Raw genomic sequence first — 24,070 nt, 5'->3', positions numbered from 1 at the left:
CAGGGGGCAGGAAGCGTTGGGAGGGAAGGGGAGGAGCAGGGATACAGTGCGCTCGTGAGGGGGAGGGAGAAGGGGGTGGGGGGGGAACTTGGCTGCCGGTGGGTGCAGAGCATCCACTAATTTTTCCCCATGGTGCTCCAGGGCTGGAGCACCCATGGAGTCAGCACCTATGCTCTTGGGTACATCATCACCAGGAAACCCTGACCCAGTCGAGGTAATTTAGGTCAAAGTGCAGTTTTGGTGGCCCCTATAATTCACCGCGGATGGCTCATGGTTAGTTGGCAATGATGCATATGTAAGCAGAGTCAGGATGAGCCCCACCCTGACATCTGGTGGTAAATTATGGGGAGTGTGGAAAGAAGTTTCAAGTGTTTGCATTGGCATTTCAGTTATTTGCATTGGCACTCCCACCCCACTTAGCATACAGCACAGCAGCCTGGGATGGTTATTTTCACAGCTGTGGGATCCCCAATTTCATTGTTATTGGGGCAGGAGGAATAAAATGTTGTCACCCTGATTAAGTAAATGAGGAACTACAAAACTGTCTTATGATAGAGGGTCTCATTATCAACTAAATAGCACTTGCCAGACAAGGGACATGGGTTCCAAAACCCAGTCAGGAGAGAGAGGCTGGGGACAGATATGTGTACTTGGTGGTATAGGCTCCTTTTGTGAGCCAGAAGCACCAGTTCCACCTATGCCTCTCTCCACTGTGGAATGTCAGAGTTAATTTTTGATTCCCTTAAGAATCTAGATACAGGTTACTGAGCTGAACTCACTGGTACTGGGGCTCCCCTACTAAGCTGGAATCACTAAGAGCTGAAATCACTGAAGAGCTGGACTTGCTGAGCTGAGAGCACTGAGTACTGTGCTAGTGAGTGGGGGAGCCTGAAGCAATACTGTGGAGCAGAGCAGCTGGCAGAGCAGAGTGGAGCAGTTTGTGCAGCCACTGGGTGAGTGGAGCCAAGCAGCTCGTGAGGACGGCTGGAGCAGATCACAGGACAGCTGGTGGACCAGAGCAGCTGGCAGAGCGGAGCAGCCCATAGAGCAAGCGGAACTGAGCTGTTTGCGGGGACGACTAGTGGAAGCAGAACCCCACGAAGAGGCAGGGCAGTTGGCCCCAAAACCATGTAAGGTGCCCCTTTTCTACCCAGGCTGGGGAGGGGGACCTCTGCAGAGAGACTCTTGAACTCTGGGGCTGCACTGACCCGGGACAGAGACTTTTGGATTGTGGGACTTTTGGGACTGTGGGTGATTTGGGGGTTGCTGGACTCAAGGGCCCAGAGAGAAGGACAAGGCCCAATTTGCTGGGGTGGGTCTTTGCTCACGGTTTGACCTATGAACTCTAGTTGAGGTATTTTCCCAATTTAATGCTTGTTGTTTATCTCATGTAATTAAACCTTTTCTGCTACACCAAGAGTCTGTGCTTGTGAGAAGGGAAGTATTGCCTCCTTGAGGCGCCCAGGGGTGTGTGTAAGATTTTCCCAGGGTGGGGGCTCGAGCTGGTTTTGCATTACATTGTGGGGAAGGGACCCCTATGTATTGAACCCGGCCCTTGCTGCTATCGTTTCAGCCTGGCAGAGGAGTTACACATATATGAGCCCCACTTGTCTCCTTGTTCCCCTTGGTAGAGTTTGCAGGGCTAGCACTTAGAAAAACTACCTATTTACATGCAACTGGAGCTGGAGTCAGACAAACCTAGAACCGTGCAATGCCATTTGGACAGAGGTACTTTTCAGAGGAGCAGCATGCTATAAAGAAATCAAAGCAAGATTTCCTTAGCTTCCTGGGCAACTGGAGCACAGGAAACCCAGTTCTCCCCCTTTCTGTGGCTTGGGCAGACCCACTGCTGATCCAGACAGCATTCTGGGCGTGGAGGATTTGGGTAGGATTATGAAATGCCTTACACCCATTAGTATTTCCCAACTGCAGTTCTGTTTCAGGAAACAGAATAGATTGGTGCAAAAGGAAGTAGCAACTGGGAAACTCTGTCTGACAGTGAGTAGTGGTTAGTGAAGGGTTTTGAGTGAAGGGGGGTCCCATGCAGGAGAGTAAAGCTGCTCACAAGAGAAAACCACTGACATCTTAAGGACACCCCAAAAGCTAAAGGAATCGAGCTGCTTCCTTGGCAGGAAAATATTGCAGGTGAGTCTGTAATGCTGATGAAATGTGATAACTCCCCCAGTCATGCAGGGGCACCCGAGAAATGCACCTCTGCAAAACAAACAAAGCATTCTTTATCAGCTTTAACCCTTTAACTGCTGGTACTTTTTGGACTGCCCATCAACAGTCCTGATCAGGGTCACTCAGTCACATAGAATAACCAGACCCCACAGTTTATAGCAAATGATCCCTCACCACTCCCCATGAGGTTGGTAGTTATTAGAACTCCAGTTTGAGATATGGAAACTGAGGTATTGAGACGTGAACTAACCTTCTCAAGGTTGCACATTGAGCCACTGTCAGAGCTTTGAATAAAAGAAGAGAGTCACTGACCCCCAGTCCTGTGCTCTGACCACTAGACCATACTTTCTCTTGTGTGATTTGCCATTTCTAACATCTCATCCTGCTGTGCCCTTGGGTTTCCCGGGGCACTTAATAGGAGGATATTCCCCAGCCTAGGATGTCGCAGCCTCCTCCGATGCACAGGATTCAAACTGGCATTCAAGCGTTGAGAAGTCCTTCGTGACTGGGTGGGACAAAGCAGCTTTCTTCACTGGGGGGGATTGTTGAGGGGTGGGAGATGGGCAGATTCCCATCCAAATGGGGCTGCTGGCAGGGTGAGGAACAGCTCTGCCTGTGAAGAGAAACAGGCTTTGTCTGAGGTGAAATGCCGACTCTTCTCCACTGGCTGCTACACGTTCACTGGGTGGGGGGAATGAGGAATCACTGCTGGCCCTTAAACCAGATCTAGGTAAGAATCCTCATGAAGATACAATGTGACTAGAGACACCATGGAGCTGAGTAGCTTCTCCTGCCTTTGGGCAAATCTGAAGTTGGATCTAGGCCTGAACTTTGTGGCTCAGACCCATCTCTGGACTTGGCTGTGACATCTCCTAAAACTCGGGGGGCCAGATCCTCAGCTTAGCTCTGTTGGCTTCCAGGTTGCATGACTAGTAATAGAGGCCACCCACCTTCATCCCAGTGCCTTGGAGATGGCCTGAGCTAACAGCCCTCACTGAACAAGCACTCCATTACTGGTAGAAGGAACTGGGTAAAACATACCCAGCATTGAGGCTTTCCAGCAGCGCCAGCAAGCAGCAGATCAATCCCTGAGTCCAAGGCAGTAGCTCTCACCGAAGTCTGGACTCGCTTTCATCTAGCTCTCTTCCACCCTCATTCTCCCCGAGAGGTTGCTGTGCAGGGGGAATGCTCACGTGCCCTTCTATTGGTGCCCAATACTGGACTGAGGAGCAATGTGCTGTGAATAATCCTAGCCTTGTTCTGGTGCTTGTATTGCATGGAGCAAAGGCTATAGGGACCACCCCTTGCCTCCCATTGGCTTCATTGAATGTTACTTCCTGCAGCCCCAGCTCTGTAACAGCAAAGGCCTGGGCTTTACTCTTGCTCTTCTGTTTTCTAGGCTATTCATCATGCACATCACTCAGCTGTTTGTGGTTATCCTGCTCACAGGATTGAAACTCTCTGAGGTAGTAGGTGACTGCTCCTTCAATAAGTCCCAAAGTCACTGCACCTGCTCCCTTTTGGATCTGGAAAATGGGGGAAACCTCTTTCAGTGCTTACCTGCCTTTGTCTTCGAGCTTCGAGGAGGAAACTTGGAGAAATATGTAGGTTTTGCATCAAACACAGTAAAGCAACCAGTGCTCGACATTCTACAGACGCTGCAGGTGACCAAGATTGTCTTTGGAGATCTCCTTGTGCCAGAGGTTCTCTTGGCAGCCGTCATGAAGCTCACTTACTACATGCGCATTACAGATATCGAGTTTGAAAGCTGCACTTTGCTTGGAAATGCCAGCTGGTTCCAGATGGACAGGTTGATTCTACCTGTCTCCTCATTACGCTTTCATAACGTGACCTCCGCCTCCCTGGCTAACAGAGACAAAGACTTCACCCACCTGAGTAGGTGGCTGGAGACCCTGCAGAATCTGACTGTGACACAGTCTCAGGTCACCTACATTCCATGCAGTATTGGCAAGGTTTTCAGAACCTTACGCTATCTGGATGTGTCAGAAAACCACCTCCAGGACCAGAGCATGAGGCCTTCATTTTGCCAGGGGGCTTTCCCACAACTCCAAGTATTAAAACTCCATCGCAACAATCTGAGCTCCTTCCACACCATGTGTGAAATGCTGCACCATCTGGAGAAGCTCGTCCACTTAGACCTGAGTCAGAATGACCTCCTGGCTATCCCCTCCTCCTCATGTCAGTGGCAGCCATCCCTCCGTATCCTCAACTTGTCCACCACGGGCTTAGATCATATCACCCTGCCTCTGCCCCCCAATGTTGAAGTATTAGATGTGAGTTCCAATAACCTTCATGCTCTAGACCTTGCACTCCCCTTCCTGAAGAAACTCCACCTGTCCAACAACAGGCTGCATGCTGTCCCCTCAGCCAAGAACTATCCTGCTTTAGAAGTCCTCAGTCTAGATGGAAACCTGATCTCGCACCTCCCAAGGGATGAGCTGCAGTCTCTGAGACACCTGCAGAGCCTAAGGGCAGGTCGGAATCTCTACAACTGTTCATGTGGGGGTGCCAGTGAGATCCAGGCCTTGGCGAGCATGGAGTCCTTGATGCCCGACTGGCCTCAGAACTACACATGTGAGTCCCCATCTCACTACCAGGGCACCCTGGTGAAGAATGTGCCTGCTTCAGTGCTGGAGTGCAACAAGGCCATTGTGATCATTCCTGTCACTGTACTTCTTGTACTGAGCTGCTTGGCTGGGATCATTTGCTTTGCCAGACGTAAAGCACGGTCTGGTTAAGCCAGTAGCTAGCCTTTCACCGCAAAGGCTCTGCCCTTCACAAGGCAGGACAGGGGCTGTAGAACATCACTGCCTGCAAATGCATATGATCTTGATTACCAAGTTGCATTAAAGCACTGCTGCCTGAGAGAGCTGCCTATCCTGGGGCTGCCACCCAGCCTAGTGGGCTAGGAAGAGCAGACATCTAGCCAGCTCCCCAGGAATAAATTGACAGAGACATCAAGTGCAGGCCGTTCCTTGAGGAGGGAACCCCTGAGCACTGCCCCCCCTCCCTGCTCTGTGGGGATCATATGCTGGATGGTTGCAGACATCTGAGGTACCAGACAGGTTTTTGGCATCGCTTTAAAGCTCAGGTGTCAGGGGCAGCTCTAGCTTTTTTGCCGCCCCAAGCACGGCAGTCAGCAACCTTCGGCAGCTTGCCTGCAGGAGGTCCCCAGTCCCGCGGATTTGGTGGCATGCCTGCGGGAGGTTCGCCGGTCCCACGGCTTCAGCGTACCCGCTGCTGAATTGCTGCCAAATCCACGGGACTGGCGGACCTCCTGCAGGCAAGCCGCTGAAGGCTGCCTGACTGCCGCCCTCGCAGGGACCGGCAGGTGGCCCCCGTGGCTTGCCGCCCCAGGCACACGCTTGGAGCGCTGGTGCCTGGAGCCACCACTGGCAGGTGTGATCAGAAAAGTAACTGTGCCCCACTGATGTTATGGGGCTCCCCATTCATGCTGTCTTGCAGATCCTGGAGCAGAATGAGCAAGCCAGAAAGAGGAGACTGAATTCTTTATTCAAGCAGACTCTCTAGCTTGTAACCTCCACAAGTTAGTTGAATTCCTCTGTCTCCCAGCTGCCTTCAGTGTTCTCAGGAGGGATTGAATGTACTCCCTTCTGCCCTATTCACTTGGGCCAGCTCTACACACAGATTGTGTCCAGATAGAATTTACTAGATTACTTAGAGGCATTTTTTGTTTTGTTTTGTTTTGTTTTTTTACCAATATAATCATACTGGTACAGCTTCTAGTGTGGACACAGTTGTAGTGGGTATAAATGTGCTTATACTGATGTAGCTTACGACCCATACTGGAATAAACTGGACCAGCATAAGCACTTTTATACCAGGATCACTGCATCCACTGTGGGGGTTGTGACACTGCACTCTATATGATTTTATGAAAATATGATAATGTAACTGGAATGCGCTTCATGCAAAAGGTCTCTTGTAAGGTATCATTACAAAGCTTATAATCTACTGAGTGTGATCATCCTATTTGTAGAAATGTACCACTCTTGTATTTGAAACAAAAATATGAAATATAACTCTGAGAGCCTATTGTAATTATGCGAAGTGTGGGCCATTAATGGTGGTTTGGAATCTTGATGACTCCCATTAACCAGGACAATTGACTGCAGATGACTCTGTTTTACCTGTAAGTCTTCCTGTATATGTGTGTGCTGGCAAGTGGGTAATGAAGTCTTACAGTGACATGTGATCGTGTCATCTGAACTGGAATCCATCTTTAACCTGGTGCTTTTCCATTGCGGGGGGGGGGGGGGGTAACCCAGAGGGACAAAGGATTCCCACCTTATTCAAAAGATATATAAGTGGGTGGAACAGAACAAAGGGGGTGGCCATCATGAGGAATCCCCTAGCTACCACCTGAGCTGGAACAAGGGCTGCACCAGGGGAAAGGATTGTGCCCAGACTAGGAAGGCATCCAGTCTGTGAAAGAAATGTATTGAAACATCTTGAAATCTTATCTGTATTCAGTTTTTTACTGTATTAGACATAGACTTGCATGTTTTATTTTATTTTGCTTGGTAATTCACTTTGTTCTGTCTGTTACTACTTGGAACCACTTAAATCCTACTTTCTGTATTTAATAAAATCACTTTTTACTTATTCATTAACCCAGAGTATGTATTAATACCTGGGAGGGCAAACAGCTGTGCATATCTCTCTATCAGTGTTATAGAGGGCGAACAATTTATGAGTTCACCCTGTGTAAACTTTATACCGGGTAAAACGGATTTATTTGGGTTTAGACCCCATTGGGAGTTGGGCATCTGAGTGTTAAAGACAAGCACACTTCTGTAAGCTGCTTTCAGTTAAGTCTGAATCTTTGGGGCAAGTAATTCAGACCCTGGGTCTGTGTTGGAGGAGACGGGTGTGTCTGGCTCAGCAAGACAGGGTGCTGGGGTCCTGGGCTGGCAGGGAAAGCGGGGCAGAAGTAGTCTTGGCACATCAGTTGGCAGTTCCCTAGAGGGTTTCTGTGATCCAACCCGTCACAGGGGTTATACACATTCACTATGTTAGTATAGTTAAAGTGGTACAACTTGTGTGGGGACAAGGCATTAGTGTTAGCTATAATAAAGGAAGTAGATTCTGCTCTCAGGTACACTGACTTACTCCACATTTTACACTCAAGTAATGAGAGCAGAATTTGGCCCAATGGACTCGCTTTACAAGTCAAGCAATTATTTTTCCAACTCTCAGTGCATGGGTTATTTTATTGACTATTATGCCTTTCTTTTCGTGTACTGCCTCCAAGGCCTCTGCTGTCTACAGAGACAGGCAGCCATTAGTGTTTAGCTGCCTAACTCCCATAGAAATTGATGAAGCTAGGCATCTGGTACCTGTGGAAGCCAGTAAATAATTAACAAGGATTTGAAGAGATCTTAATGAATGTTAGTTAGCAAGAGTCAGGCCATACTGTAACCTTAATGACGTAAGACTTGTAGGAGCAAAGATAGTGCGAGGCGACAGGACAGGAACTGTGTACAAAGTTATTATGACCTTGCAATCACTAACCAAAATGCAGGCTTGCTTTTCTTAGGATTGAGACAAATAAGATAAGCCTTTTTGCTATGTATAAACAAAATGTAGTTGTTGTTTTTTACTGTCTGTATTATTGCTAGAAATTGTCTGTAAAAGGTATAAAGGCTTGCTGTGATTTTTACCAGTTGAGAGACCTGTCCAGGACCCTGTGTCCTATGGCACTCTCTCCCTCCATGGTAATTACTGGAGAAATAATAAAGTATTTGATTTTGCTGCATCCAAACAAAAAGTGAGAACTGAGTTTTCTTCGACAATTTGGGGGCTCGTCCGGGATGGCAACGCCCACGGACCCACAGACAACTACTACGGATCATTCCCCTTCGAACCCCATGGCGCCACATGAGAGGTATGAGACCTTTTGAAATCTCTATTGGGGTATCGGAGGAGGACTGTCCCTGAGGACGTCTGTCTCTCTGTTGGGCTCACGCCATCTGAACTTATTGACTGTGCAGCAGGATCAGATGCAAAGTGGTATTGGGGAGAGGCCCCAATAAGGTTAGTTTATTGCAGTACTGGGAACTGCTGAGTTGGCCAAGGAAATGCATAAGGTAATGCATAAGGTAATGCATAGGTAAATGCATTAGAATGCACCGGTGCTGAGGGGTTTTTACCGCCTCAAGAGGGGTTGTCATACCGCCTCATGGTATTGGTCCGGACCAGGTAAAGATGCATCATGGTTTAAAAAAAAAAAAAGATAAAAAAGGTTGAAAAAGGGTTAAAAAAAAAAAAAAGACAGAAAAAGAAAAAGGAAGAAAAAGAGGCCTTGGTGTGTGTGTGTGTACACCAGTGTGAGTGGCTGTTACCGGGCTAGCCCAGTAACTACTGGATCTTTCGGAGATCCGACCCACGGTGGGCTGACTCAGCCTGGCATAGTCCGGCGAGGAAGCTGCCTGGGTCTAGGAGTGTGTGAACCCATCTTCCCTCCCCTTTCCTTGTGAGTCTCTCCTGTGTGAGTGGAAAATGGGTAAGGGACTGTCTAAATATTCCACCTTACCCCCTAAGGGTACCCCAGCATATTACATGTACGTACATTATGGTCCTAAAACCTGCAGGTATTTAAATGATTGGAATCTGTATACGCGTGAAAATTCATTTAAACAATGCCCATTAGAAGGTACCTTCAATCTAGATAAGATCATATATCTCAGTGGAGCTTTATTCACAAAGAAAAACCTCTGTTACAGTGTGACATACCTGAGAGGATCTGGGCTGGCACATACAGCTCAGGGCAGTGTGTCCTAGAGGGGTACAGGGGCACACCCGGGGGGTGGGGGGCTCTCTCATGGGACTTTTCTTTGTACTTCCTTGTTATTGATTAACCTAAAATTAAAGCAGTCCAGACTGAAAGTGGATGGCTGCTCTCTGGAATGGAATCCAGCTGCACTGACTGTCTGAAAGCTCCCCATTCCTCTGCTGCTTACAGTGCCCTTGGGAGGGAAGAGTTTGCAGCTGGAATGGAGCTGGCAGCGTCGCTGATAATGCACGAGAAGGATAGACTTCTGCTCTCTCTCCCAAAGCTGCTGTGGCTCTTAGAGGGTAAATAGCAGTGAGACTTGAGTGGCTGGGCCTGAGATGCCTAGGGAGCAGATCTGTGGAGCGGGAAGGTGCCAGTTTTACATAGTCCCTTTTTACCATAGCCCCATTGTACATGAAGGTCACATGCCAAACCTAGCATTAATAATAAATGAGTGCTGGATTGAAGTTGTTTGCCTCTTACTGCTGCCATAGAAAACGGGCTGTAATAACACCACCAGTGACTGCTCTAACTGGGTTGACAGGCTCCAGTGTCTGAATTGCTGCAGCATCCTTTGCTAAAAGCCTCACAATCATTGGGATACATTTCAGCAACATAAGAATGGCAGTACTGGGTCAGACCAATGGCCCAGCTAACCCAGTAGCCTGTCTTCCAACAGTGGCCGGTGTCACATGCTTCAGGGGGAATCAACAGAATAGGGCAATTTATTGAGTGATCCATCCTATGTCATTGAGTCCCAGCTTCTGGCAGTCAGAGGTTTAAGGACACCCAGAACATTGGGTTGCATCCCTGACCATCCTGGCTAATAGCCATTGATTGACCTATCCTCCAGGAACTTACCTACTTGGTTTTTTAACCCAGTTATACTTTTGTCCGTTACAACTTCCCCTGTCAACCAGTTCCGCCAGTTAACTGTGCACTGTGTGAAGACGTATTTCCTTATGTTTGTTTTAAACTTGCTGCCTATTAATTTCATTGGGTGACTCCTGGTTCTTGTGTTATGAGAAGGAGGAAATAACATTTCCTCATTCACATTCTCTACCAGACATGATTTTATAGACCTCTACTATATCTTCCCCACCAGTTATCTCTTTTCTAAGATGAACAGTCCCAGTCTTTTTAATCTTTCCTCATATGGAAGCTGCTTTATAGTCCTAAACATTTTTGTTGCCCTTCTCTGTACTTTTTCCAATTTAATAGATCTGTTTTGAGATGAGGTGACCAGAACTGCACACAATATTCAAGGTGTGGGCGTACCATGGATTTATACAGTGACATTATGCTATTTTCTGTCTTATTATCTATCGCTTTCCTAATGGTTCCTAACAGTCTGTTAGCTTTTTTGACTACCACTGCACATTGAGCAGATGGTTTCAAGAACTAGCCACAATGACTCCAAGATCTCTTTCTTGAGTGATAACAGCTAGTTTAAACCCCATTGTTTTTTATGTATAGTTGGGACTATTTTTTTCTAGTGTGGATTACTTTGCACTTAGTATTGAATTTCATCTGCCATTTTTTTACCCAGTCACTCTGTTTTGTGAGATCCCTTTGTAACGCTTCACAGTCAGCTTTGGACTCAGCTGCGTTGAGTAATTTTGTATCATTTTCAAACTTTGCCACCTCACAATTTACCCGTTTCCAGATCATTTATGAATATGTTGAACAGTACTGGTCCCCGTACAAATCCTTGGGGGAGCCCCACTATTTATCACTCTCCATTGTGAAAACTGACAATTTATTCCTACCCTTTGTTTCCTGTCTTTTAACCAGTTACTGATCCATGAGATGACCTTCCCTCTTATCCCATGACTCCTTACTTTGCTTACGAGTGTTTGGTATGGGACCTTGACAAAGGCTTTCTGAAAATCCAAATACACAATATCAGCTGGATCACCTATGTCTATGTTTGTTGACCCCCTCAAATAATTGTAATAGATTGGTGAGGCATGATTTCCCTTTACAAAAGCTGTATTGACTCTTCCCCAATATATTGTGTTCATCTATGTGTCGTATAATTCTGTTCATTATTATAGCTTCAGTCAGTTTGGCTGGTACTGAAGTTAGGCTTACCGGCCTGTAATTGCCTCTGTAGCCTTTTTTTAAAATGGGTGTTATGGGTATTAGCTATCCTCCAATCATCTGGTACAGAGACTGATTTAAGCAATAGGCTATATACCACTTGTAATAGTTCTCCAATTACATATTTCAATTCCCTCTTGGGACCATCTGCTCCTAGTACTTCTTATTGTTTAATTTATCAATTTATTCCAAAACCTCCTCTATAGATATCTCAGTCTGGGACAATTCCTCAGATTTGTCATCTAAAAAGAATGGCACAGGTGTGGGACTCTCCCTTACATCCTCTGCAGCGAAGACCAATGCAGAGAATTAATTTAGCTTCTCTGCATAGCTATGTCTTCTCTGAGTGCTCCTTTAGCACCTTAATCAGCCCCACTGATTGTTTGGCAGACTTTCTGTTTCTGATGTACTTTTAAAAATTGCTGTTAGTTTTTGTGTCTTTTGCTAGTTGCTTGTCACATTCTTTTTTTTTTTTTTTTTTTGGCCTGCCTAATTATAGTTTCACATGTGACTCGCCAGCATTTATGTTCCTTTCTATTTTTCTCGGTAGGATTTGACATCCAGTTTTTAAAGGATGCCTTTTTGTCTCTAACTGTCTCTTTTACTCTGCTCTTTAGCCATGATGGATTTTTTTGGCCCTCTTACTGTTTATTTGGGGGGCGGGGGGATATATTTAGTCTGAGCCTCTATTATGGTGTTTTTAAATAATTTCCATGCAGCTTTTAAGGCATTTCACTCTTCTGACTGTTCCTTTTAATTTCCATGTAATTAGTTTCCTCATTTTTGTGTAGTTCTCCTTTTTGAAGTTAAAAGCTACTGTCACTGGTTTCTTTGGTATTCCCCTCCCTATAAGGATCTTAAATTTAATTACATTATAGTCTCTAATACCAAGCAGTTCTTGGACCAGATCCTGTGCTCCATGTAGGACTAAATCAAGAATTGCCTCTCCTTGTTTCAGCATAAGGTTTCGTGGGCTACATCTCACTTTATCTGAAGAAGCGGGCTGTAGCCCACGAAAGCTTATGCTGAAATAATTTGTTAGTCTCTAAGGTGCCACAAGTACTCCTGTTCTCTCCCCTTGTGGGATCCAGGACTAGCTGCTCCAAAAAGCAGTCATTAATGGTGTCTATAAATGTTATCTCTGCATCTCATCTTGGGGTGACATTTACCAGGTCAATATGGGGATAGTTGAAATCCCCCATTATTATTGGGTATTCTGTTTTTGTAGCCCCTCTAATCTCCCTGAGCATTTCACAGTCACTATCACCATCCTGGTCAGGTGATCAGTAGTATATCCCTACTGCTATATTCTTATTATTGAAACATGGAATTTCTACCCATAGAGATGCTGTGGTACAGTTTGATTCATTTAAAATTTTTACTTTATTTGACTTTATGCTTTCTTCCACATATAGTGCCATTCCCCCAGCAGCATGACTACTCTATTTTTCCGGTAAGTTTTATGGTGTCCCATTGGTTATCATCATTCCACCAAGTTTCTGTGATGCCTGTTATATCAATATCCTCATTTAATACCAAGCACTAAAGTTCACCCAGTTCAGTATTTAGACTTCTTGCATTTGTAAACAAGCACTTATACAATGTATCAGTATTTAGTTATCTGCCTTCCTGTGATGTAATTGAATGGGACTCTTTTTCATTTGACTGTTTCTCTTCAGTTTCTTCCTGTACTTTATCTACTTCTATCCTCTCCTCATTACTAGGATATAGAGTATCCCCTTTAATAAACCCTCCTGTAAGAGATGTCTCTGTCCAAACCGTGTGCTCCTTCTCACTTGCCAGCTTCCCCCCAGCCCTTAATTTAAAAACATGCCAGCAATCTGGTTCCATTTTGGTTTAGGTGGAGCCCATCCTTCCTGTCTGGGCTCCTCCTTTCACAAAAGATTGCCCAGTTCCTAATAAAACTAAATTCCTCCTCCCAACACCATTATCTCATCCACCTATTGAGTCCCTCTCTGCAGGTCTGCTTGTCTAACTGACTCTAGGTGTGGAACTGGAAGCATTTCAGAGAATGCTGCCGTGGACATCCTGGACTTTAATCTCTTACCCATCAGTCTGAATTTAGCCTCCAGGACCTCTCTCCTACCTTTCCCTATGTCACTGGTACCTACATGTACCACAACCACCAGCTTCTCCCCAGCACTGCAAACAAGTTTATTTTGATGTCTCAAGAGGTTCACAATCTTCGCACCTGGCAGGCTTCTCCTGGTCATCTCCTGGGCACTATGCAGTTCTCCTGGTCATCACAAACCCAACTATCTATATTTCTAATGATTGAATCCCCCACTATTATTACCTGTCTCTTCCTAATAACAGGGGTTCCCTCCCAATGGACTGGTATCCTCAATGTGAGAGGATACCGTAACATCATCTAGAAGGAGGACACCATCTAGCATGTGGAATAAGGGAAATAAACAGGAAGCACTCAAAATGCTAGTAAATAAACACAACTATGACATAGTTGGCATCATAGAGACCTGGTAGGATAATACACATGACTGGAATATTGGTATAGAAGGGTACAGCTTGCTCAGGAATGATTGGCAGGGAAAAAAGGGAGGAGGTGTTGCCTTATATATTAAAAATTATACACTTGGACTGAGATTGACATAACAGTTTTCAAGTATGTAAAAGGTACAAGGAGGAGGAAGAAAAATTGTTTTTCTTAACCTCTGAGGATAGGACAAGACGCAATGGGCTTAAATTGTAGCAAGCGAGGTTTAGGTTGGACATTAGGAAAAACTTCCTAACTGTCAGTGTGGTTAAGCACTGGAATAAATTGCCTAGGGAGATTGTGGAATCTCCATCACTGGAGATTTTTAAGAACCCTAACCCTAAGGTTACACAAACAACTGTCAGGAATGGTCTAGATCAGGGGTGGGCAAACTTTTTTGGCCGAGGGCCACATCTGGGTGCGGAAATTGTATGCGGGACTGGGGCAGGGGGTTGGGGTGCGGGAGGGAGTGTGGGGTGTAAGAGGGGGTGTGGTGTGCAGGAAGGGGCTCAGGGCAAGGGATTGGGGCAGAGGAGGGGTGTGGAGTGTATGAGGGGGCTCAGGGCAGGGGATTGGGGTGCAGGAAGGGTGCAGGGTGCAGGAGGGGACTCAGGGCAGGGGTGCAGGAGGGGTGTGGACTGTGGGAGGGGGCTCAGGGCAGGGGGTCGGGATGCACAGAGGTACAGGGTGCAGCAGGGAGCTCAGAGCAGGGGGTTGGGATGCAGGAGGGGTGCGGGGTGTATGGGGGGCTCAGGGCAACGCATGGAGCCCTCTGCCCCCCCACCTGGGGGCCGCAGGGACCTGGTGCCAGCCGCTTCTGAGAGCGGTGTGGGGCCACAGCTCCACAGGGGGCAATCCCGCAGGCTGGATCCAAAGCCCTGAGGGTCCAGATCTGGCCTGCGGGCCGTAGTTTGCCCACCCCTGGTCTAGATAATTAGTCCTGCCATGAGTGCGGGGGACTGGTCTAGATGACCTCTCAAGGTCCCTTCCAGTCCTATGATTCTATGTCTGGTGATCATCTATTCTTTTAAAATGAAGCATTTCCTGATCAATGATTTATTAATGCTTATTAGCATCTGTAGCCATGGGCCCTGCTCTGGGCTGTGCTCTGCTGTTACAGAGCCAAATATCTGTGGTTTATTTTTGGTATTATACTGAAGGCCACTCAAGTAAGGTCACATGGTTGCTCTGAGACCCCAGGACACTCAGACAAGGGAGGTATGTGTTTCAGGGGGCTTTCCCAGGAGCAACAAACTGATGGAATGCAACTGATGCTATGATCCTTGGAGGAGCTGCTCAGGGTGTGCAGACGGGCTTTGCTAGAGGATAGTCTGTCTCTTGTTTAGATAGTCTTGCCTGGAAGAGTTTACAATCTCTTTGGTATAGTTTGTACAGGGTCTAGCATGGTGGAGCACTGATCCAGAGCTGGGGGCCCAGGACACTCTAGTGAGGCAAATGAATAACAGTAAAAATAAATAGGAGGGTGGGTCATTAACTAATGAGGTTTGGAGGAGATGAGGTTTCTCCAGAGACTGGCACATTTAAGCCATCAGTTTGAATCCAGCCCAGTTCGGTAGTGACCAGAAGTCATTGCGTGGGGCCAGGGGAATGTGAAAGGAGTTGGGGGTGCCAATGGAGAGATGCCTGTCGTTACTGGCCCCCTGTTACAGGGCCTCCCGGGGTGGGGGGGCAAGTGGGGCAATTTGTCCCGGGCCCTGCAGGGGCCCCCATGAGAATATAGTATTCTGTAGTATTGCAACTTTTTCTTATGGAAGGGGCCCCCGAAATTGCTTTGCCCCAGGCCCCTTGAATCCTCTGGGCAGCCCTGCCCTGTTGGCTGTCACAGCAGGGGCCAAGCACTGAAATGAGCTGTGAAGTCTAAAGTCCCCTCTCAGCCCTAGAAGTTGCCCCACAGGGCTGGTTTGAGGCATCTCCAGGGGCCAGTGTGGGAGAAGATTGCTCTGCTTTTGACAGTGCTGCAGCCATACAAGCAGATGACTTCAGCTGTCCGAGTGCTGCGGGGGAGGCATGGAAGGAACCGCCCTTGTGCCTGCACCCCCAGCTCTGCCCTTGAGGCTGGGGCGCTGCTCTCCCCAGCTCTGTCCACACCTGCCGCTTGTGCTCAACTGGCGCAGACCCCTCCCCCCACCTGCAGCCTACACCTACCTCTGCTCCCCTGAGGAGCATCAGGACAGACAGATTAAAAATGCATGGTAACTTCATCTCCCTTCCATGGAAAAGGAGCTCACCGGCTGCAGAGTGCAGTAGAGTGTCGGCTATGGACGCTGGGCAGGTGAGTGCTGCTGGGGTTAGCTGAGAGACCCGGAGTGGGGAGGTCTGGGAGGGGCAGCTCCCTCATTGCATATTGTCCTGTCACTGTCCCCTTTGTCCAGCTTTGACACCTGGCCTGTTGCTTCCAGCTTCTCCTTGGGCTGGTGGTGAGTGGGAGCCAGGTGCTCTCTGGAGCTCGCTGGTGCATCAGGAGCCAGGGAACTGGCTTCCCCTTGTGCATCTCCTTCAGTTCCCTAGCAGTCTGCTCCTGGAAGTGCTGGGCCTGGGGCAGAAGCCCTTACCTCTCTCTGGTGTGCTTCCTTCCAGGCCAAGCAGGAGGCATGTGTGCGAGCGGCAGTGGGACTCCGACGCACAGCAGGTACGATGCCCTGGGCAGCCAGCAGCAGGGGGGATCTAGGGCATGAGTGCCTACAATTCATCAGGCCCTTTGTGTAGTCTTGTCAGGGGATTGGCTCCTGTGTGGGAGTGGGGAGTGGTCTGGGAAGCTGATGACTGGTTCAAATCCAGCCTAGCCTGGTATGCCCAATTAGGCACCTAACTGCCCTTGAAATCAACGGGAGAGAGGCAGGTAAATCTCTCTTCAGAGCTGGACCCAAAAGCCAAGCGCATCTGCTGCTGCTGTGAAAGGAGCTGGGGGTCTGTGTCCAGCTGGCCTGGCCAGAGCCCCATGGTGAGAATGGCAATAAGGCAGCCAGGCACGAAGAGCAGCTGGAGGGAGATGCAGAGTTAGCTGGAGAGGGGCATGATGAAGAGGGCACAGGGGGAGGAAGGAGATGGGCCTGGGGAGAAGGGGGCAAGCTGGCTCTGGGGGGCACTGCAGAATGAAGACACAACATCCCTTTGCTCTCTGAGCCACTGGAGCCTAAAGTGGGGCGAGAGCAGAGGCAGCAGGGTACCCGGGAGGCTGCACCCCACCTCTCCTCAGCCTGGGCTCGGAGTGAAGGGCTGGCCAGGCTCAGGCTCCATGGGGGAGGGGCAGGAAGCTCAGGCCAGCACTTGAAAGTGGTTTTGTCAGTTCACAGCAAAGGGGAACTGCTGACAGGAGTGTTCCTCTGTCAGGGGCCTGCAGGAGGACCGACCGCAACAGGAACCCGGGGATGGTTACACCCAGCAGGCTGCAGCCAGCCGGGATCTCATTCCCTTTAGCAACCAGTGTTCAGGCCTCCCCACTGTGCCTGAGCCAGCAGTAAAGCCAGGTCATGTCTACACCACTGCAGGGAACCAACTGGGCAGGGCCAGCAGCAGCAGGGCTCAGTGACCTTCCTCATCCCGGCCCTTCCTTGGCTGAAGGACCACCCGAGGGGAGGATGGGCTGAGATTAAACCCAAAGAGCTGAGGCTTCCCAGTGGGGACCAGGAAGAGGCTGATGCTCCCTGCGAAGGAGAATTGGGGAGGGGATGGAGGGCAGCCTGGGCTCAGCAGGTGAAAGACCCATGGACACATGTGGGCCAAAGTCCCAGTGCCTGGGGAATGGCAGGTTGGGTCAGGTCACCTGGCTCTGCTCTCGCTCCTGTTTCCTGGCCCATTCCCATCTGGCATGTGGCTTCATGTCCCTGCTGTCTAGGCCTTCCATGGGTGCCACAGGTGGTGCTGCCAGGCCCAGGAGATCCAGTCTGCAGGTGTTGTGTGGGGATGGCACATCCCAGTCCTCACTGCAGCTGGTTCCAGGGGAGTGGACCCTGTGGACCAACTGGAGCAGATCAGGCCCCAGGGAGCAGGATCTCCCATAGTTTATTTCTTGATCATGTCCCTGATCCGGTGTTTATGCCCCTGGCCCCTTGCTCGGTGTTTCAGGCTCGGGGAAGCAGGAGAGTTTCCGGGTTGTGAATGAAGACTCCAGCCGTCTGATTTTCATAGATAAGGCAGACAAGGACATTCAGGTAGGTTTGGGTGGTGTCCGGGGCAGGGTCCTCACCCCAAGCTGGAGTGAGAAGGGAAGGTGGGATGCTCATGTCATGCCCGTGCTCAGGTGGTGGCCCGGAAACTGCCTGTGTGAGGAGTATGGCTGTATGCAGGGGCAGTGACCCTCCAGCCAGGCACAGGATGAAGCAACGGAGGCCTCACCTCAAGCAGCAAGAGTCATCCACAGGGGGATACCTGCCCTCTTACAAATCAGCCTTTGGGACTTGAGGGAACCCTGACCCACTGGGGTGGGGGGTGGGGGCTGAGTCCCAGGACTCTCTCACAGCCTGGCTTGGTATGGCTCTCAGCCCCTCCCGCGTAGCCCTCTCACTTAGTTCCCCTCGGACGGGGTCCGTCTCACCCACAGCCCCACAGGAGCAAAGGGCAGCAGGTCACTGCCTGCTCAGCCCCTGCCCTGGCAGGTAGGAATTGTGCCCAGGCCACAGCTGTGGAACTGTTTCCTGCGGTGCAGTGCAACGCTGCCAACCCCTGGAGCTCAGCTGCTATGGTTCCTCCTGCACCCGGCCCAGGGGGATGAAATACACCCCAGAGGTCCCCACGGGACGGGAGAGCTCTGGGCCGGTGCATGCTGGGGCTGGGTGAGAGGCAGGAAGGGCTAAGCGCTAACCCAGCTGCTGTCTTTCCAGGAGGGCTGCTTCACATTCGATGGCATCTTTAGTCTGGATACGGGGCAGGTACGGTGGGTTCTGCATGTCTGTGCTGGGAAGGGGAAAGGCCTGGGGCCTGCACCCCTCTCCTTAGACTCAGGGGCAGGCAGCACCCAGAGGCTGATCCAGGAGCCAGACTGAGCCTAGATTCCCCAAGCCCTGAGAACTGATCTATGTGTCTCGCCAGAGCTTGGCCGTGTCCCCTGGGATCATCCTGGCCCCCCAATCACAAGCGGTAAGGAATGGCTGCTAAGGTGCTTGTCATGATCCCCCTTATCAGCCTAAGGCCTCTGAGGGAACCTTGAGATCCAGGGATAATGTGGAGCTTGGTCCAGTGCACTTGGAAATAGCCCAAGCAGCAGGGGTTCCCCTCCCCTTGGGACTAATCCCGAGTCTAGTCCCTGTGGGCATTTCACCATTGCTCCTGCCCCCACAGCGATGCTCCGTCCTGGCATTCCCACTCTTATTCACGCTGCACAGGGGTCTCCTATCCCCCTCCCCTGCTCCCAGCAGACGCCCCCTTTGCAGTCCCAGGCCTCCTTCAGGGGCTGTACCATTCCCGGTCTGCTTCTCCAGGGCCCGACTGACACAGGGCTTGGGGTGCTGAAAGCGTCCCAGCCCAGCTGGTAAATGGCTTTAGATTCACATGGCTGAGCACGTTTCAATGGGGTCTCTACCTCTCCCCACCAGCCCCAGCCCCAAAGCCCTCAGCAGGGGCCAGCACCAGCAGTGGGGGTGGGGGGTGGGGGCCCTGAGGTCAGGGCTTGGAGCAGAGCACCCTGGCCTGTGTTCGAGATCTGAGTTGCTCCCCTGGCTCTCTCTGCAGGACGAGGTGTTCTTGGAGCTGGTGAGACCCCTGCTGGCCATGGTGCCCCTCGGTTACAGCGTGTCCCTGCTGCTGTGGGAGGCCCATTGCGCTGTCACCAAGCCGCAGCTTCAGGGCACTGGGCAGCACCACAGCATCATCCAGCAGGTGAGTGTAGCCGGCTGGGTGGCCCAGGGGTTATTGCTGGGTCCTGTCTCCCTCTCACCAGGCTGGTTTAATCCTTCAGATGCGCTGGGTTGGGATGGCCCACTCCACCCACTGGCATGAACCTTCCAACCCTTGTAGGCTGCCTGGGGCTTGGCACTGAACTGGGCAAACAGGAATATACATATGTGTGCTGGGTGTGGTGTCCCGGTGTCAGAGGGCAGCCAGGGGCACCATTTAGGTAGTTTGGCAGGGCAGATCTGGGCATCAGAGCAAGGCAGGGAGAGACGTTCTCCCCCTCTGGCTGCCCCAGTGGTTCTCCATGGAGGTGGCAGCAGTTCTGATATGGGGAGAAAGCCAGCGAGAGGGGCAGAAAGTGCAGGGGGTGGGGAGGCATCTCTGCCATGGGGAAGGCACCGTCCCTGCTCCCCGCTTCCGAGCGTGGAACTGTGCTGGCTCTGCAGTGCTCTGGCCACTGCTGCCTGGAAGCCGCTCAGCACCGTTGCCTTCCCATCTCCTGTCATGTGGCAGACAGACAGATGGAGGCAGTGGCGTAGCCAGCACCAGCTTCCCCCGGAGGATCAGAGTGGCCGGGTAGCTCAGCCAGCCCGTGGCTCCCACAGGGTCACAGCACGGGAAAGTGGCAGGAAAGTGGAGCCAGACAGGCACCTGCAGCTCATGCATCATCCGAGAGAGGGGGAGAGAAAATGGGTCAGTACCTGGGAGAGCCAGTGAATGCGTATCAATGGGACCTGGGGACATGCCTGGCCTCCCATTGCCAGACCAATTGGAGTTGTTGCTACATGAGGCACTTCTCAATCTACACTCTGCCACCTCCTAGCACAGTGTCTGGCCTCTCACCTAGCTCAGCATGTCCCGGTCCCCCGTAGCATCGGCTCCACATGAGGATAAGAACCTATTAAAGCTGTTAACTGGAGGAGCTGCTCCTTTAGCTTGAGCTGTAGTGGCTCATGCTTCTACCTCTGACGGGTCAAACCCTGCTAACAACCCAAGCGAGGGGATTGGTGTGGGTAATTTGGGTGTAATCAAACGGCAGTGAATAACCACAACGAAGGCTCCCGAAATAGACTGACATTTACATTTTACCATTCACAAAAATCCAAGGGCTTCCAGGGCCTAAGGGACTCCTGGCCACCACTAAATTTCCCCTGCACCCCCATTGAAATCTGAACAGCCATTGGACACAGCGTCCCGGGGGTCAATTGGCAGCCAGGGATCCATTGGCTATGGCATCCCAGGGGTGGGGGAGACAGCCTGGGGAGGCTGCTGCTCACATGGCAGGGGATGGTCCTGAGCTCTCAGCTCACCCAAAGGGCCCAATCCCGCCCTTCCATGAACAGATGCGACAGACCCTGAAATTGAGGGGAGCTCCCTCAGCAAATTGAAGGCAGGACAGATCCCAGCTTCAGAAGAAATTCCAGGGAGCTGGTGAGCAAAGCACAGGCCTCTGAGCAGTTCCACCCCCTCTTCAGGTGATAGAAACCATCTTCCAGGATCCCAAGCTCCCAGGGGATGGCAGGGAGCAACTGCAAACTGTCAGCTTTGTCCAGGTAAGATGAAGTGTGGGAGATCCATCGCTGGCAGGTGTGCGCCCCAGGCTGGCTGCCCATCCTCCAGCCTGGGCCATTGGGGGTGGGGATGATTTTATAACCCTCATTAGAGCAGTATCTCCCATTGCCTGTGGTGGGGCCCTGGAGCTGCTGCCCTCAGCAGGCTCTGAACCCCAATCTGTGGGTGCGGGTGCCAGCCTGGTGCATAGGAACCATCCCCTGCCTGGCTCTCCTGGGTCTGAATGCCCCCTGCCGATGCTGCCTCAAGACAGGTTTGTGCCTTGAATTTAAACATCAGAAAGAGGAAACAAAGGAAAAGAAGCAAAGGAATGGAGGGGTGCAACCTGCTGTGCCCTGGAGCCAGCACCTGAGGCTGGGCCGTGTCTCCGGATGGGGCTGTGGAGTGGTTAGCTCTTTGGGTTTGCAATAATACTGTTACCCCTGCTACTGCCTGGACAACCAGCTGCCTAACAACTTTCCCTTCAGAACAGTTGGCATGGATCCCTGGGTACGTCAATCCCAAAGAACCATGACAAATGTTTCTATTCAGAGAGGCCCCTGGGAATGTTCCTTTATGAAAAGGAGAGTGGGCAGGCTGCTTCTGCATTAACTTCCTCCCCCATCTCCTGGAGGAAGGAACTATGACATTGATCCTGCCATCGGATCCGTGCGGGTGAAACCTGGCCTCTGTGCAGAGTCCTGCTCCTGCAATTGGATCTGCATGGGCAGCACAGTCCAAGGCCGGGAGCTCAGACAGACAGCTGGTTAACTGCCCATCATTCCCTGCCATAATGGAAGGGAGGGCGAGGGAGGGGGCTTCTGGTGTTTTCCCATGGGAAGCAATCTCATTTCCCACTCTCACAGCCAGCAGAAGGGGAAAAATCCAGGACAGGCAGGAACCTTATTTTATCAACCAAGGCTCACAGCGAAAACATAGTAGGGTCTCCGTGACATTAGAGCAGGGGCAGCTCTACCAAGATTGTTCTAATGAGAGAGAAGCATAGCCAGGACTTCTGATAACAATACAGACCCCACCCTCTTCCAAGGGTCTGATCCAAAGCCCTGGGAATTCCTAACTTCAATGGGGATGTGGGTCAGGCCCCAGATGGGTCCAGCTCTTCTACTATCCCCCTGGCCACCCCACATTATTGGGATGCCACAGGTTTTCAGTGCACCTGCTGGAGACACATGCAGTCCCCAGCCACAGCCCCACCCAGTTACAACCCCGCCCCCACCCCCCTGGGCAGTGCTGCCCCCAGGCCCTCAGTGACATTGTGACACTGGGCGGGAGCCAAGCTTTCCCAAAACTGACCAAACTCTAGTTCCCGTCAATTTCCTTTCACATCCCTGCACATGCCCCATGGAGAGCCAGCCCGCAGGAACAGGGAGGCTCCCAGTTCAGCTGCTTTACAGCCTACCACGTATAGTCTGTCAAGCGTGAGATCCCTGGGCATAGAGCTGCTCCCATCTTTAAAAAAGGGAAGAAGGAAGATCCAGGGAACTACAGGCCAGTCAGTCTCACCTCAGTCCCTGGAAAAATCATGGAACAGGTCCTCAAGGAATCAATTCTGAACCACTTAAAGGAGGGGAAAGTGATCAGGAACAGTCAGCATGGATTCACCAAGGGCAAGTCATGCCTGACTAACCTAATTGCCTTCTATGATGAGATAACCGGCTCTGTGGATGAGGGGAAAGCAGTGGATGTGCTATTTCTGGACTTTAGCAAAGCTTTTGATACAGTCTCCCACAGTATTCTTGCCAGCAAGTTAAAGAAGTCTGGGCTGGATGAATGGACGGTAAGGTGGATAGAAAACTGGCTAGATGGTCGGGCTCAACGGGTAGTGATCAATGGTTCCATGTCTAGTTGGCAGCCGGTATCGAGTGGAGTGCCCCAAGGATCGGTGCTGGGGCCGGTTTTGTTCAATATCTTCATTAACAATCTGGAGGATGGTGTGGACTGCACCCTTAGCAAGTTTGCAGATGACACTAAACTGGGAGGAGTGGTTGATACACTGGAGGGTAGGGATAGGATACAGAGGGACCTAGACAAATTAGAGGATTGGGCCAAAAGAAATATGATGAGGTTCAACAAGGACAAGTGCAGAGTCCTGCACTTAGGACGGAAGAATCCCATGCACTGCTACAGATTAGGGACCGAATGGCTGGGCAGCAGTTCTGCAGAAAAGGACCTAGGGGTTACGGTGGACGAAAAGCTGAATATGAATCAACAGTGTGCCCTTGTTGCCAAGAAGGCTAATGGCATTTTGGGTTGTATAAGTAGGGGCATTTCCAGCAGATCGAGGATGTGATCATTCCCTCTATTCAGCACTGGTGAGGCCTCATTTGGAGTACTGTGTCCAGTTTTGGGCCCCACACTACAAGAAGGATGTGGATAAATTGGAGAGAGTCCAGTGGAGGGCAACAAAAATGATTAGGGGGCTGGAGCACATGACTTATGAGGAGAGGCTGAGGGAACTGGGATTGTTTAGTCTGCAGAAGAGAAGAATGAGGGGGGATTTGATAGCTGCTTTCAACTACCTGAAAGGGGGTTCCAAAGAGGATGGATCTAGACTGTTCTCAGTGGTAGAAGATGACAGAACAAGGAGTAATGGTCTCAAGTTGCAGAGTGGGAGGTTTAGGTTGGACATTAGGAAAAACTTTTTCACTAGTAGGGTGGTGAAGCACTGGAATGGGTTACCTAGGGAGGTGGTGGAATCTCCTTCCTTAGAGGTTTTTAAGGTCAGGTTTGACAAAGCCCTGGCTGGGATGATTTAGTTGGGTTTGGTCCTGCCTTGAGCAGGGGATTGGACTAGATGACCTCCTGAGGTCCCTTCCAACCCTGAGATTCTATGATTCTATGAAGGCCTCTGCACCAGGGCTCACTGGAGCCATGTGGCTGGCTCCCTGCATCAGGGGAATGTCGGCGATCAGGACTCCGGGTTTCCCATATGGAGCTAGACCATCGCAGGCATTCCTCATTGTTACAATAGCCCCATGGCTCAGGAGCCCTGTGTGAAACCACCCAGCCCACGGTGTGTTCTCCCAGCC

General features: G+C 50.4%; 1 protein-coding gene across 8 annotated transcripts in view; it reads left to right on the top strand.

The window, feature by feature from the left end:
• Positions 1-1,104: 1,104 nt before the first annotated feature.
• Positions 1,105-24,070, top strand: part of LOC120370248 — a 36,456-nt gene continuing 13,490 nt past the window's right edge. For 5 of the 8 annotated variants that reach the window (XM_039484638.1, XM_039484639.1, XM_039484635.1 and 2 more), the window contains exons 1-8: positions 1,105-1,130; positions 3,584-4,779; positions 12,520-12,557; positions 16,218-16,269; positions 17,706-17,791; positions 18,461-18,508; positions 19,308-19,454; positions 20,945-21,022. In XM_039484638.1, coding sequence (XP_039340572.1) covers positions 1,129-1,130; positions 3,584-4,779; positions 12,520-12,557; positions 16,218-16,269; positions 17,706-17,791; positions 18,461-18,508; positions 19,308-19,454; positions 20,945-21,022 — 1,647 coding nt within the window. In that variant the 5' untranslated portion in view covers positions 1,105-1,128. Of the gene's footprint in view, positions 1,131-1,809; positions 2,146-3,583; positions 4,780-12,519; positions 12,558-15,842; positions 15,913-16,217; positions 16,270-17,705; positions 17,792-18,460; positions 18,509-19,307; positions 19,455-20,944; positions 21,023-24,070 lie in introns of those variants that run through there. The other 3 variants (XM_039484634.1, XM_039484637.1, XM_039484641.1) reach the window with 3 other exon arrangements.

This window comes from Mauremys reevesii, linkage group 8, assembly GCF_016161935.1.
Source record: "Mauremys reevesii isolate NIE-2019 linkage group 8, ASM1616193v1, whole genome shotgun sequence".
In the NCBI taxonomy this organism is placed as follows: Eukaryota; Metazoa; Chordata; order Testudines; family Geoemydidae; genus Mauremys; species Mauremys reevesii.
This window is presented reverse-complemented; position numbering and strand designations above follow the sequence as displayed.